This window comes from Oenanthe melanoleuca, chromosome 11 (genome assembly GCF_029582105.1).
Source record: "Oenanthe melanoleuca isolate GR-GAL-2019-014 chromosome 11, OMel1.0, whole genome shotgun sequence".
In the NCBI taxonomy this organism is placed as follows: Eukaryota; Metazoa; Chordata; class Aves; order Passeriformes; family Muscicapidae; genus Oenanthe; species Oenanthe melanoleuca.
The window spans coordinates 6,705,715-6,721,209 of record NC_079345.1 but is presented as its reverse complement, the minus strand read 5'-3'; the positions used below and the strand labels follow the sequence as shown (position 1 = coordinate 6,721,209).

Below are 15,495 nucleotides of genomic sequence, written 5' to 3'. Positions count from 1 at the left end.
CAATGACTGATCAGTCCCTCTGGGGCAGGATGGGGGATTCAGCAACCAGCTCCCAACTGAGTCAGAAGCAGTCTGGGTTCAAGCTCTACCATGTTCTCTCTCAAAACACTGAATAAATGCAGGAAATTAATCCTAAAATTGACAAGCCTGTCACCTGTCTCCTCCACTATGTGTCACAAGGGATTTGAGGGATTACAAATCCTCCACAGACTTTTAACCAGCCCCCACAATGAAGATAATTACAAGGTACTTTGGAAATGCTCTGTAGACGTGCTTGGGTAAGGACTCATTTATAAGGATGCATCAGCTGCCTTGGAATGGCTTTATTTTTATCTTGCTTTTTGCTAGGTGGCACAGGTAGTTTGTTTGTTAATGCACTGCCTGCTCTCTCCCTGCTTTCTGCTTCTGCTAGCAGCTGCAGGCAGGAAAAACTGCTCAGGGAGAAAGTGGTTTATCTTTTTACTCACACAGACTGAGTTCGTTGTTATGGGAACACCATTCATGCTACTCATCCAGAGTAACTTGGTTTTCCTGTAACTAAGGGCACTCTTCCAGCCTGAATCTATCCATACAGGATCTGCAGAGCTTACTCAACACCTGCATTTAACTTGGTGCTTTAAATTCCAAGTTAGGGCAGAAGATGATTAAGATTCTGAATGTTCAAGGAGAGGAAAGTAGAAATGCAATGCACATACAATTTGCAAGTCAGGCTTCTCCTCTGACCTTGGTCATTTTCTCCATCAATGTGTCTTCCATGAATCCATCCAGTTGCTCTTCAAACTCAGGAAAACTTCCAAGTTTTTTCCTTTTTTTCCAAGGTCCCCAGCCCTCATTTTCACCCTCTGAATACTCTGAATCATTAGAGACTGTGCAGGTTAGGGAACTTTTTCCTTGCTGGCTTTTAGAAAGAAGAGCACAGATTCTTCAATCTTCACTGGTTTTGTGCTTCCCTATGGAACTGACCATGTATTTCTCATCTGTGCTTATCAGCAAACTGCTGATCCATGTGAAGGCCACTATCACAATACAGCTGCAAGGTTCCTTCAAGAGATTTTGCTGAGGATTTTGATCAAAAAATATTGGGAAATCTAAGCCACACAAAACCAGATCATCTCTCCACAGGCTACTAAGTCCCTTGCAGAGCTCCTACAGACTTGCAATGCTCAACTTCATATATCAAGCATGTCTCTCCTATGAATGCATCCACTAGCATCATTATTTAGAACAAGCTTTTTGGTTATTTGATAAAGACATGTTCTTACAGCAGCACACACCAACCTCACCCACTGTGAGCATACCACCTCTATGAACAGGAGAACAGAACACGACAGAAGTGATCTGCCCAGATCAGGTATCAAAATCAGAACAATCCGTACACCTTAGCTAAGTCTCCCAATTTAACCACAGCATACATTATCTTCCACTTATTCCATCAAGTTTCCCAGGTGTGTAAAGCAACATAAAAGTACTGGTATTCAGCAAAAGGAGAAGCTTTGAAACAGGACCAGAGCAAGCCTGTCCTAGCAGGATAATGATGGTCCAATCTTCAATTCTGCACTTTTAAATTCAAAGGAAACTAAGAATGGAATTCCAGCTTTATTCCTCAGTCAACTTTCTAAGCTACAGAGAGATCCCAGAAATCAGTTTTAACTCCAAGATTTCAATTAAAAATTAAATTAAATAATTATGTCCAAACATTCTTTTTAGTAACTTCTAACAAAACAAGTGAAAAAAAAGATTCTGCAGCAGGCTTCATTCAAAGCAGTGTCAATAGCCCACCTAACCCTTTCTCAGGATACTCAGGAAAAAAAGCACACCCAATTACAAAGCCAGCTGTCCTTCCTTCCTCATCCTAGCCATTACTCAAAGCAGTTCAAAAAGTATAGAAGGAGATACAAGAGATAATCAGAGTAGTGATGTCAGCAGTACCTGAATAACCTATTGTGGGAGACCTCTCCTATTGATCTGCTAATGGCCTCTTCAAACAGACCTCACACTCCAGGAACAGGAGCTGGGGTAAGATGGTCCCAGTCAGAAAGCAATTACAGTAGCTGGACTTGACATCACTTGTTTTTCCAAGAAAATGGAGTTGCTTCTCAGGTCAGCATGCATCTTGGCTTTTGTTCCTCTTTCAATACAGCTTTGTCCTCTGTGACCAGGTTTTGGGGTCAGACTTTTCAAAAAAGCAGGACTCTGCACTGAGACTCAGGGCACCGCTGCTGCCATGGTGCAGCTTGAAGACAGCTCCCTCCTTCCCCACTGGAACTTGTCTGAGCCACACAGCTCAAGCTGTCAGCTCTGGGCACTCCAGTTCACAGGCTTCTTTCAACATTTCCTCTTCTGTTTCAGATCCTTAACTTTCAGACTACAGAGAAGAAAAGCAGTTGTTCCCATGAAACCTCTGCTCCTGCATCCATCCAAGACAGATGCTTTCAGCAGTGCACTTGAGTATTCTGCCCACTCCTACTCCAAAGAAACCAGGACTCAGAGCTCCTGCCATGCCCATTAGTCTGACAAACTTATCAATACCCTCATTTCTGACATCTTCCTACTTCTTCCAGTGTAACACAAAAAAAAGAAGAGCCATTGTCTGTGAACATCAAAAACTCAGAAGCATTCGAAAACCCAGAAGATGGCTTAAAGAGTGCTGGCAAGATTGTGGGAATCACAGCAGACACCTTTAAACCTCTGGCTCACTTTGTTTTCTCATAGAATTTATTCACAAAATGAGCAGCCTCTTTACTGAATCTCCTGCCAATACCTGCCCATAGTCAAGCACTATGCAATTTAGGGGCATAGACTTAATTACAATGGTAAATTAAAGCATTCATTTTCCTTGGCTCTACAGTTACAAAGCATCCAGGCAACAGATACAGGCTGCTAGCTGACCCATATTTGCTTTTCAAGCAGTAAAGCACACACAGCTTTCCAAAACAACCACTCATGTCACACACAGTATCCATAACAGCTTCCTAAAGTGTGTAATTTGTGGTGGCATAACAAGTAAAATGCCTCAGGCTTGTTCACTGACACTTTCAAAATAGAGATTTTAATGCTTTCTCTGTGGCACATGTGCTACCTCTGCATGTACAACTAACAAGTCTCCAGAGGCCTAATTGCAATTCACAGTATTTCTCAAAACCAGTCCATTCTGGCACAAGGACCAGTGGACATCAGAGTAAACTATCCTAGGGAACCTTCAAAACACTCATTTCAGTCTCTCCTGATTGCCTGTGGCTGCACTGAGTTTGATCAAATCCCCTTCAAATGTTAATTTTTTTGAAGGAAGGGCCCTAGTCTGTTCACTCATTCTTCAAACAGAAGCCAGGCCATGCCTTTGGTTATTTCACACTGCCTTTACACATGCTTTTCAGCTCTGCATTTTTGTCCAGAGAACACAGAACTGCACACAATAGTCAAGGGCATGGCATGGCAAGGACATGACAGTAGCAACACTCATTCCTAATATCAACTGAGTTTTGATCAGAAGTGTGAAGATGTTATTTAGAAGTGTTTAACTTCAAATTGTTTCTTCTGAAGAGCAAGAAGCACCTTGAGGCCCCACTATCATTTGCAGAATGCCTAAAAATCATTCCCCCAAGATTCTTCTTTCCATACTTATCTATGAAAAGTATCTTTCAATCCTTCATTTCCTCACATACCGAGCACAGGAAGCAATGCAGATCAATTTCTAAAATAATCCCATCTCCACATGGAAGAAGCAAGTGCCCCTTGCCTGCCATAACCCTGTCTTTCAGCAAAGCTATTTTCCATACTACACTTGGATTTGTGTGAGAAATCAGACTAGTGATACATGTGCCACATTTCAAACATCTCAGCGCAAGTTTCACCTGCAAAGCCTCTAACAGCAGCTTACCACAGTTAGAAACCCACAAGCATCCCAGTTCTGTTCTACAGCAAGCTTCCTCTTTCTCTGCACACACTTTTTAAAGGAGCTTGCTATGCTGCACTGGGAGCAGACAGAAAATGGGAAAGGATTTTAAAAGCCACACTCATAGATTTTTCACCCCTGAAAATGTTACCACCCACATGACAGCCAGCTTTTGGTCATCACAAAGACACACACCCAGGTAGAGCTTCTTGCTTGGCTTCCCCCAGCACACTCACCTCGCCTGAGTAACTGTACTTTCCCTTGAGGATCTGCCGGTACAGGCGGGTGCGGTTGTCGTCCTCGAAGGGCATGGTGCCGCTGAGGAGAATGTACGAGATCACCCCCAGAGCCCACATGTCCACCGAGTTCGTGTAGGGCTTCCTGACCAGGATCTCGGGAGCAATGTACTCGGGGGTGCCACAGGTGGTTTTCATCAGGCAGTCATCTCCCTTCTTCCGCGCGCTGGCCAGCCCGAAGTCCGTGATCATGATCTTGGAGTCGGTGCCCGGGTGGTAATACAGCAGGTTCTCCGGCTTCAAGTCGCGGTGGGTGATGCCCAGCGTGTGCAGGTACCTCACCCCGTCCAGCACCATCTGCAGCACGCGCGTGGCGTCCCGCTCGGTGAAGGAGCCCTTGGCGATGATGCGGTCGAAGAGCTCGCCGCCGGTGGCCAGCTCCATGACCATGTAGACGCGCTCCTGCGTCTCGAACACCTCGATCAGCTGGATGATGTTGGTGTGGCGCACGCGCCGCAGCACGCTCAGCTCCGACTCGCACACCTCCCGCCCCTCGCGGTACCTGGTCTCGATCATCTTGATGGCGTAGGGCTGCTTGGTGGCCTTGTGCTCCACGCGCACCACGCGGCTGAAGCTGCCCCTCCCGATCAGCGCCTTGATGTCGTACTTGGCCGTCACCCGCGGGTCGAACTTGGCGCGGTACTTGGCCACTTTGTTCTTGCGGGGCTCGGGCTGCTGGGCGGGCACGGGGTTCCCGGGATAGGGGTTGGTGTGATGAGGAGGGGAGGGAGAGCCAGCTTTGATGACAGCCCCGCAGTCATCTTTGATGAAATGCTTGTAGATGTCGCTGTGGCCTGTGTAAGGCTCGACTTTTTTAACCAGGTCTAGCTGCACATCTTTGGGGGGCTCGGGAAGCACTTTGCTTGTCCCACAGCCCATCACTGACTGGTGTTAATTCCCTATCAAGGCATGTTCCCAGGGGAGCACCAGCAGCAACCACATCCGGGGCGATTCCCACATCTGAATCTTAGAAAAAGAATGAGAAGAAACAAATAAAGAGGAATTAAGGTAGTAAAAATTCAAATGGGGCCATGCTATCACAAACTGAGGATATGGGATTTTCACTCCTCTCTACTACAGAACATGCACAATGCTCTGCTGCTTTCATCACAAGTGAGTGAAGGCAGTGCCTACAAACACCCAGTTATGGTCAGAACTGAAGTGTCCATGGAAATCACACAGTATCTCTCTTTATTAAGGATCGTTTGTTTTCTGCTCCCTGCTGAGCACTGAATCAGTCACAGAGCAGTTGAGGCTGCATCAGACTTCTGGAGGTCTTTTTGTCCAGACACAATTGCTTAGTAAAAATCAAATAAAGGAAAAAGTCAAGCATTTCCTTTAGTTTTGTTACATCTGCTCAACTTCCTCAGACAGTTGCCAATCCAAACCCTATAGCTCCCAGTTTGCTCATCAGAATGTCCATAGAGTACCTCAGCAACTCGTTCACTTAACACAACTTCCCAAGATTTTCTTTATACTGAATTTGTACACTGTCTTAAACCTCTCACTACCTTGCTGCTGGGGATCAGTGAAATAGAAGAGGCAGGGAATATGGAGCCAGAGGCACACTGGTTTTAAGGTGCATTTTACCAATTAAATTGCTGCAGCTAAAAGGGAAATGTTCACTTGCCCAGAGCAGCTTTTAGTCAGCAAATCCCTCATCCTCCAAACCCTGAGAAATCAAGGTGGGCTTTCACATCTTTCAACAATCTCAATTTTGCTATATTTTACGTCTTTAGGCATCAAGTGGTCCTTCTGGCTTTCCATACAGAGCTGCCTGTAAGAAGTGTGTCTTGGGTGGAATTCCTACCAGCTGTTCCAGACTAGGAGCTCTTGCTTATCACACTGCATCCCAACAAATCCAAACCAGCTGCACTTGGGCAAGTCTTTATGTGCTGATTAAAGCAATATGACCGGTCAGGAGATGGGGAAGCCACCTGTGATTCTGGCAGTCACTGGGCAGTTTCACATTTGCCCTTTTTCACTCAGAGTCCATCAACACCTGCCTGAGCCTTCACAGGAGGCTTCAGAAAACCACCAGCCTTGAAAATGTGCTTTTAGGTCTTACCATCACCACGTGTATGTCCACTCACACACCACCTCTCCAAGCAACTGCTCAGCATGAACAGCAGAAAAGGAACCCCAGCCGGTCTTCCACAGGGAGAAGCAAGTGGAGAAATAAGAAATGTTTTAAAGGAACACCTGGAAGTAGTTCAGACTCTCCATCCAACCTGGAAAGAAAACCAGGCTTTAGTAAAGATTCAGTTTTATAACTGAACTTCATCATAGAACTTCTCAAGGGAAGAGTTCCCTCCTGGCAGCACCTTGAAGTCAAACAAGCCAGCCACGCACAGACATGCCTGCAGTAGGGTGCAGGCAGTAGAAATAAAAAACAACTTCACAGAAAGCTTAGCTGACTTTGACCAAGCACTGCCCTGGAGCTGGGGCTTCATTCAGATTAAGGCACCATGATAAAAAAATTCAGAGCCCTGGCTAGTCCTGAATAATGCCTCCCACGGACAGTTTTTCCAGCATAATTGAATCTTAAAGCACTTTAAGGCAACAGAGAAATGGAATGAGAGCATCCATAAACAAGATTATTACAGAGCAATTCAACATGCAGAGAAGGTTTTACACATCGTGTAAAACATTCCACCTATAAATAAAACCAAACAAAAGGATCAAACACTTGAAAATATTATCTATAAATCCACTAATGGCATTAACTGAGATCTGGCAGCAACTCCAGCATGTCAGTGGCTCCTCCTTGTACACTTAAATGTTCCAGTGAAGGCTATAGAATCCCAGAGCTGCACACCAGAGTCAGCAACAAAATGCTTAACTCCACATTAGTGTAAGACATGCTCCTGTATAGTAATCACCAAGAACGTGGGGGAAGGAATTAAGATAAATTACGAGCATTACCAGCTCTCCCAGTGGGAAATCACATACTTGACGGGTGGCAAACTATCTGTGTGACAAACTGCCTGAGCTACAGCTGGAAGTGGTGGGAAGGAACATGGGATTTATGCTTTTCCTCTCGGAGATTCAGCTCCTCGCCTGCCATCTCAGTAACACATCTCAAACGTGCCTCTCAGTGCCTGACATAAACCTGACATAAGCTGCCATTTCCATTGCGAGCTGCTGGTGGATTTCGGAGGGGAAACCCGGGGCTGCAGCTGCTGCAGGCAGCTGTGCCGGAGCCAGGGGCTGGCCAGAATCAGCCAAACCAGCCGGGATTCCCAAAACTGTTTGTTTTCAGAACTCATCCCAACCCAGGCCGTTTGTCGCTACACTGGAAAGGGGACCCAGGGCCGGGCCGGTGCCGGGAGCTCGTCCCGCGGCAGGTTCGGCTCCAGGCCTGGGAAGCAGCGGGCCTGCCCCACTGAGGGGACACTCCGGGAGCGGGCAGAGCTCCCGCCCCGGCCCGCCCGTCCCCGCGGCCCAGCGCCCCGGGCAGCAGCAGGGCTGAGGCACCGGGGCCCGCCGCGCCCGCGCCTCCCGGGCTCACCCCCGCCGCCCCCGGAGGGAGGGGAAGGGAAGGGAGGGGAGCCGGAACCGGTGCCGGGCCGGGCGGTCCCGGGGGTGCCGATCCCGGACTCACCTCGGCCCGCTCCGGCCGCGGCGCGGCACCGCCTCATGGCGTCATCACCGCGCGCCGGGGACGGCCGAGGGGCGGGGACACCGCGCGCGGCGATTGGCGGAGGGGCGGGGGGCGGGGCCGAGGCGCGGGGAGGGCGGGGGCGCTTTACCGCCCCCTGCCGGAGCCGCCAGGAGCGCCCGTGGCTGCGGGAGCGTGAGGGGCTGAGGCGGCTCATCACATCGCCCCCGGCGCCTCACTGCACCCCCGAGACCTCACTGCATCCCCCGGGGCCTCATCACATCGCCCCCGGCGCCTCACTGCATTCCCCGGGGCCTCACTGCACCCCCGAGACCTCACTGCATCCCCCCGGCGCCTCAGCCCCGCCTGGGACCCCTCAGGGCTGTGGGACCCCTCAGACCCAGAGCCCGGATCCGCCCCGGGACCGCCCGCAGCCCCGGGAGCGTGAGGGGCTGCGGGGCCTCACTGCATCCCCCGGGGCCCCTCAGGACTCTGGGTGTATAAAAAGAGATTTGGAGTTTGGAAATTTTTTTAAGTTTAATAAGGGATAAAACAAGCACAAAAAAATAAACCAGCACTGAGGTGCCCTTGATGTTTGGCCAAAAAGCACACGGGTATATTCGGACAGTGTGATCTATATGCTGTTACATTACTGAGGTACATACCTGTTCATGTGCTTCATACATTATTCAGACGTTCTTGTGAGTTTTTGACGTTTCAGGAACTCCTGGTTTGTTTTCTTTACACTCTGACTTTTCTGACATCCTGTGATATATGTTTTTGTTCTTCTTGTGTCTCCATCCTGTTGTTCTACATCCTCCGATAAGGGCTTAACAAATCCTTCTACAATTCTTTGGTGCTCTGCTTTTGTGAGTTATCTCTTGGAGAGGTCATTCAGAAGATGTGGGAACCAACATAATTGTTTCCCACCCTTCCTTCAGTTAACATTTCGTGTTTTTCTAAGGCCTACGATATAATAAATTTATCACACCACTATTTCTATAAATTATATGGAGCATACTTAAACTAATAAATTGTGTTATACTAATGAACAGCGACATAGAATTATACATTGTACTATATCCGAATATTCAATGCCAGTGTCCAAAATCTAATACATAAATGTGAAAGCCAAAATTACACTGTAGTTTTTAACGTGGGACCCTCAGCCCCAGGAGCCCTCAGCCCTCAGGCTCCTGGAACTCCTCACCCCAGGGGCCCCCTCACTACTCTGGCCCTGCTGTTACCCACAAAATCGGGTTCGTTCCTTGGTGTGCACGGAGCTGATAATGACACACTTCAGAGAGAAAGTGATTGTTTGTTTCAGAGCTGCCCCAGCCCGGGTGCTCGGTGTTATTCCACAAACCCAGCACACCTCACCAGACTTTCTGTGCCATTATTTACACAGAGAAATTCAGGTTTAGTCATTTTTCAAGCACAGCTCCACTATTAAGGTTGGTTAATAATTTACATAGAAATCATGGAACTCCAGCTAACTTCTCACGCTCATGGGAAGGGTCTTCACCTCGACAGGGTCTTTTTGACCAGCAGGCGTGATTTTTAGTGTTACAATGCAGATAGCTCAGCTCTAGGATACACGGACACGGAGTGTTTTGCCAAGTTAGAAATGTTTACATAGGCAAACATCAACATCTTGGTTTATTACATCCCTAAATCTTGTTAGTTCCAAGATGTGCTTGACTGAGGGAGCTGGCTGCTACCTACTCCACTGATTAGGTCTCCTTTGTTGCTGATTAGGTTTGAAAGTGCACAGAGGTCTTACATCAAAGAACATCCTGCCTTAAGGTAATATTGACATATTCTGCATTTTGCAAGTCAGTCCCGTGGGCTGAGCCGGTGGCCAGGCTGGTGGCCCCGGGCAGGGGCAATGTTCCTGCTCCCCATGCTCCTGCCTCGGAAGAGTGGCCGCAGTGCCTCCTCTTTGGAGCCAGATCCAGCTCTGACAGCTCTCCAGCAGTGCCTTGGAGCCCGCAGCCCGTGGACCAGCTCCGAGGGCTCCCCACTGGGCTGCGGGACTCTGGAAAAACATTCCCTTTGCAAGAGAATTGCCCGGAAGCATTGGTGCTTTTCCTTGGCAGGGAAAACCCGGTCCCTGTGGGATAGCTCTTGCTATTCTGCACAGCAGAATAACGAGGCACATTCCTTTCTCCTTTCTTTGCCCCAGCTACTAAGTGCCACAAAACCCGCAAAGTTTGCTTGGTAACTGCCTGTGGACTTTCTTCCTCATATCCTTTCCTCATCCTCAAACAAAACACTCTACTTGCCGGCCCTGGATGACCTGAAAGCCGGGGGAAGAGGGATGGCACCTGCAGGGATGCTGACGGCACTCCTTTCCCTTGGGGACACACGAGCGCAATGCTGTCGGGCTTGTTTTCCAGCCTGGCTGTCACGTCATTCCCGAGGCGGCTCAGGTGGAGCGGGGCTATTTTCACACTCCTACCATGCTTTTAAAAATAGCCGTGTTTATTTCAACGCTCCTGGGATCTTCGGCTGTTTTAAAATGATTATTAAGTCATAGTGTAGTAAAAGTTGTACCTGCTGATGCACGTTATTGTCATCAGCTTCTTGTCTGTGTAATTCCTGACAAAGCATGGAAATGTGTGAGGGTTGAGAAGGGGCTGCCTGGGCTGGAATCAACAAATCTGGTGAGTTGTGCAGTTCTCTGCAAGGGAAACTTCCCAGTTCTTGTTTTCCCACACGGTAATGGTGCTGCTGTAGGTTTTCAGCCCTCTAATCCCCCCTCTTTCTTTCTGGAGATGTTTCCACAGCCACACATTCCCTGCACTGTCCCTGAGAGGTGTCTTAACCTATATCTGACATATGAAAGCTTGCACGTGTCTCTGTTAAGGTTGATCCTGTTATTTTAGGCTGTTTCTCAAGGCCATCCCAGCTTGGTTCCACCACCATGTTCATCTCTGTCATCCTGGCTGATGGTGTAGAGCAGTGGGTTGCCTCACCTTGGCCAGGGATGCTCACACAGGAGTAAGTGCTCTGCAAGGATGAGTTTCCCTCAGGGGATGCATCTTCCATTAGTCACTTCCTCACAGCTTTGTTTCCTGAGCAGCCACATGGGAACGTTGAATGAGGCACTTCCGAGTCCATCACCGCTGAAAAATGTCAAAGAGCCAACAGACATCAAACCCTTGGGCCAGAACTGTGGCCTTCTTCTGAGAACTTCAATCAGAGCAGCTCTTGTATTATTTATGCTGTGGTGGTGCTCTGAGGCCCACTGGAGCCAAGAGAACTTCGCACCAGCCATCCACACAGAGCCAACATCCGCCTGGCAAAACACCCAGGGATGAGGCAGGGAGCTGTCTGCTCATCCATGTGATCCACTGCCTGCCAGGTCAGGCACCCAGTTTGGCTTTGGGGTCATAGCCTGTAGATTCCTGATGCCCGTTATTCCATCTAGAGCCTTTCCTGCAGCTACAGCAGGAAGTTTTCTGACCAGGATAAGCACCTTGCTGCTGGGGCCACCAGCTGTGAAGCTCTGAGCACTGAGAAGCTCTGCAGCCCCTCATCCTGCCAGGCTCTGTGTGCCCTGGACTCCCACCAGCACTGCTCCAGCCAAAAACCATTGGAGTTTTTTCTCCCTCCTCCAAGAGGAGACTGGTAACAGGTTTCTGACACGCTCATAAAGCAGTGCTGTGCTTGGGCAGTGTCTAACAGCAGTTTTCCTGCTAAACGGGCTGTTGTCTCCTTGTCGTTTCTTTTTTTGCCTCCTCCCTTCCAAGATGCTGCTCTCCCTGGGGAGGAGCCTGGAGAGGAGCCTCCCCCTGCTCTTCCATGCTGACCCCTTCAGAAATCCCATCCCAGCTCTGATGTCCAAGACCTACAGCCTGCCTCCAGCCTCATGGAAAGGATTCAGCACTTGAGGCAGGAACGTCTGTGAAGAATCACGCAGTCCTGGAATGGTTTGTGTTGGAAGGGACCTTTAACGGTCACCAGTTCTAAATCCCTTACCATGGGCAGGGACACCTTCCACCAGACCCCCATCCTTGAACACTTCCAGGGACAGCCACCACTCCCCTGGTCCTGCAGCCTGGCTGCTCCCTCCTGAGAACCTTCACCCCTCTGCAAGGATGGGTTCCCCTAGAGTTTTGTATCTCCTGATTTCCTCTGAGCTGCATCCCTGCCCTGTGCAGCAGCCAGCCCAAGCCTCATGCCAGATCAGAGCTCAAGGTTGTCCCAGCAAGGCTGAGCAGAGGTCGTAACAGGAGGATGTTCAATTAAAGCTGCTTAAAAAAGAAATCCAACTTTCCATATGCCTCTCTGGAGAATAAAACAGCCCCAAAGCTGAGCGCAGATGGGGTGCCAGGCGGGGGACTGAACACAGCCCCCACAGCAGAGGTGACTCCGGCTCAGCTGTCCCCACTGCCTCTGATCCGTGGGGATTGAGGTTGTCTTTTGGTGTTTCCTTATGGAAAGTTGGACATTTGGCTCAGCAGAAATCCCCATGCAAATTCAGATAGTGGCCAGCCCTGTGACAATGTCCTCCAGGCTATGTTTGTCTTTCAGTCCTCCTGCTCCCCCTGGGGTGCCAGTGAAGCTGGAGGTGGCGAAACTGGGGCCTGATTGGGGATGCCAGACTGGAACAGTGGCACTGGGGCTATGGAAGGGCAAGGAGACATCCCCTCTCAGCTGATGCCTCCACGCCAGTCTATCCAGTTAGAGAAACCCAAGTACATCCCCACAGATGACGAGTCGTTCCCCAGCTGCACCTTCATCAGGAGGAATTTCCCTGGGTGAAGGAATGAAGGATTCAGAAGGATTCAGACCTCATGTGGCAGAAGCATTGGGCAGCATGGTGGGAGGCCGGCCCTCATTTCATTGTGGCACGTGTGCTGTCTCACTCACACAGCCACCTCGAATAGTGTCACCATCTGGTTCCAGCTGCCCAGGGACACGAGGACCTCCCTGGCCCCCTTCTGCGATTGCAAAAAGTGAATTCAAGCATCAACTCAGCTGGACTCAGCTAGCCTTTATCCCTTTTTTTTTCCTTTTTTTTTTTTTTTTTTTTTTTTTTTTTAATAATTTAGGTTTGTCTCTTAGAGAAGAGAGAGGGAGATAATGTCTGCAGAGCATTTAATCTTCTGCCCAAAGAATAGCAGAGAGCAAATTAGGATCTACTCCAATTAATTTGCCTTGATGGGCAAAATCTGGAGAGCGGCCATATCTGGGAATTAAGAACAAAAGCAGGGAGTGTAAAGTAGGTCACTGGAGTTTCGTAACCACAGCGAGGGGTTTTCACAGCACGCTCCAAAGGCTCCTGGTGCTGGGATCCACCAGTCTCATTGCCCACCATCCCCTCCTTCCAGCCTGGACAGGTGCTTTAGGAAGCTGTCAGAGTGCAGGGAGCCAGCTGCTTGTTCTGGGGACAGAAACGAGGATGTTGTCCCTTTCCACAGCAGGACACGGCTGCAGGACTGTCCCAAACCCTTAGACCCAACGGCAAGACAGACACGGCTCGGTGTGCCAGTTTTGGAGCACCAGAGAGCTTTCCTGGGGTCAGCACACCCACCCTTGCTGTCACACTGCTGCCCCCGGCCCTGCAGGCACCTCCCTGAAGGAGCATTGGGGTGACGGTGACATTGGGGTTTGGGCAGTGCTTTGCATGGACTGTTTCTCGTGTGGTGTCACCAAGCAGCGGAGATGTCACCAAGCACCTTTTCAGCCCCCCCAAATCCCAGCCCTGGCTTCCTAGAGCCCCCAGTGCCTGTAGGCTGTGTGGTGACACGGTGATATCCTTCAGCTACACGACACAAGTGGAAGCACAGCCAAAGGTGTGAGCCATGTGTGGTGACAAATGCTGGTGCTCAGGACGCGTGGGGACATAGCTAAGGGGCTGTGACATGTACGGTGACGTTTTCCAGGACATGGGACCTTCTGCGGTGTGTCTTTCTACACACGGGGTGAAACACCCGCGGTGTTTGGTGGTGTGAGTGGATTCCGGCTGGATTGAAGCAGGGTTCTTTGTCTCTGCGGGTGTCACCGCCGTGGCGGCAGCTGTCACAGCACCGCGCTGGTGATGCTCCATCCCCCCGGCGGTGCCGGCGGGCGCTGCGCGGTGCGCGCCCGGCGCCCGGCTGGCGTTTATCCTCTTAGCCACCCTGCCGGGATCCGCCACTAATTCACCCTTAAACACAGGATTGTCAGCAACTGGGAAGGAAAGAATCGGCGGATTATCCCCCCGCCGCTGGCGTTAAACACGGGGAGTGGCAGCTGCTGCAGGAGGAGAGCTGGGGTGGGTCTTGCCCCGTGTCCCGTGGGATCAGTATCTTCCCCAGCAAAGGCAGCCGGGAGCCCAGATGTTTGGTGTCCCCCCAGCCAGCTCCAGGCTGGTTAGTGAAATAAATAATGGGAAATAAACACAGTGCCCCACACAGAGCTGAGGGATCAGCAGCAAACACTCAGCCCCATGGGATGAACCAGCAATCCTGGTAGTGCTCCCTGGACCTGGCAGAGGACAGCCAGAGGTTAAGTTAGGAGACCTCGCAGGAAGAGGTTTTACGTGGAACATGCAATATTTTATCCTGGTTCAATGAGGACAGTGATTACTAAGCTCCTTGCTCACATTCTGAAGGCTTTCAGCCACAGGACAGTGTGCAAAGGTTTCCCCAGGCCAAAACCATGTGCCCAGCTGCTGGAATGTTTTTGGGACAGCCTTGAAGCCACAGAAATCACAGAAACAGCAGCAACTCGCTATCCACAGCATGTAGGAGCTCATGGCTCCTGCTCTCTGCTGAGCCTGGAACAATCCTCAGAGCAGTGGCACTTGTGTTGTTGGCCAGAGGATTTTGTTGCCTTTCCCAAGTGGATGGTTTCCCACATGCCAGCCAGATTTACCCACCACTGCTGCTGGGGCCTGGGGGCCACACCAGCAAGGAGTCTCTGATCTGTGCCACAGCTGGGGTGGCCCATTTGCAATTCCAGTGGCCCTTTAGGAGGTGGGTGGGGAGTGGGGAGGATGCTTCGCTAGCCAGGCCTAAGGGAGATGGTTTGCACACTGAGCTTTAGTAGCTGGGAAAAATACCCTAAGTTTTCAGCATAACAGTGACAGGGATGAGAATTAGAGGATCTTCCACTGATAGATACAAGTTTAGCCAAGTTAAACCCCCACAAATCATCTTGGTTTAATTTCAACAAGTTCCATGTGAACGTGGATGAGATTTCCAGTTCCCTAGCATTTTTACCTCCATCATCTTGGTTAAAAAAACCCAAAAAAACTCTCTTCCCCACAAACCATAGTTTTCTTCACGACCATGAATACAGCAAGGCCAAAATAAAAAGGGTGGAAAACAGAAAATGTCACTGGAGTTGCCCATCAGAGGACAAGCTATTGGCTGCCAAAAAGCCAAAGAAATCTGTGCCCTGTGTTTTCCTAAGGTGCCCTTTAAAACAAATAAAATATTTGACCCACCTCTAAAGAGAATATCTGCTATGCCCAGCCCTGAAAAGCAGCAGCCAGGAGAACCAGGGCAGTGGGAATCACCCCCTCCTGGGGCTGTCCATGGACCCCTGGACTCCTTGGCATGGCCATGGGCAATACACTGGGGGAAAGGAGTCACAGACCCTCCACTGACCCTTCTTGGGGACTGGTGCAGGGAGCATCTCCTCTGCAGCCCCCAGAGCATACATAACGCTTGGGAGAGACTCAGGGGGCATCCCATGGCAGAGAGACAGGA

The 15,495-nt window shown here is 49.9% G+C and overlaps 1 protein-coding gene across 1 annotated transcript in view; it reads right to left on the bottom strand.

The window, feature by feature from the left end:
• The window catches only part of PSKH1 (protein serine kinase H1), a 30,040-nt gene extending 22,202 nt beyond the window's left edge, over window positions 1-7,838 (bottom strand). The window contains exons 1-3 of the mRNA XM_056500803.1: window positions 7,793-7,838; window positions 6,257-6,419; window positions 4,129-5,154 (exon numbers count right to left, since the gene is read on the bottom strand). Of these exons, the coding sequence (XP_056356778.1) occupies window positions 4,129-5,067 (939 nt within the window). The 5' untranslated portion in view covers window positions 5,068-5,154; window positions 6,257-6,419; window positions 7,793-7,838. The remainder of the gene's footprint in view (window positions 1-4,128; window positions 5,155-6,256; window positions 6,420-7,792) is intronic.
• Between the last annotated feature and the right edge of the window lie 7,657 nt (window positions 7,839-15,495).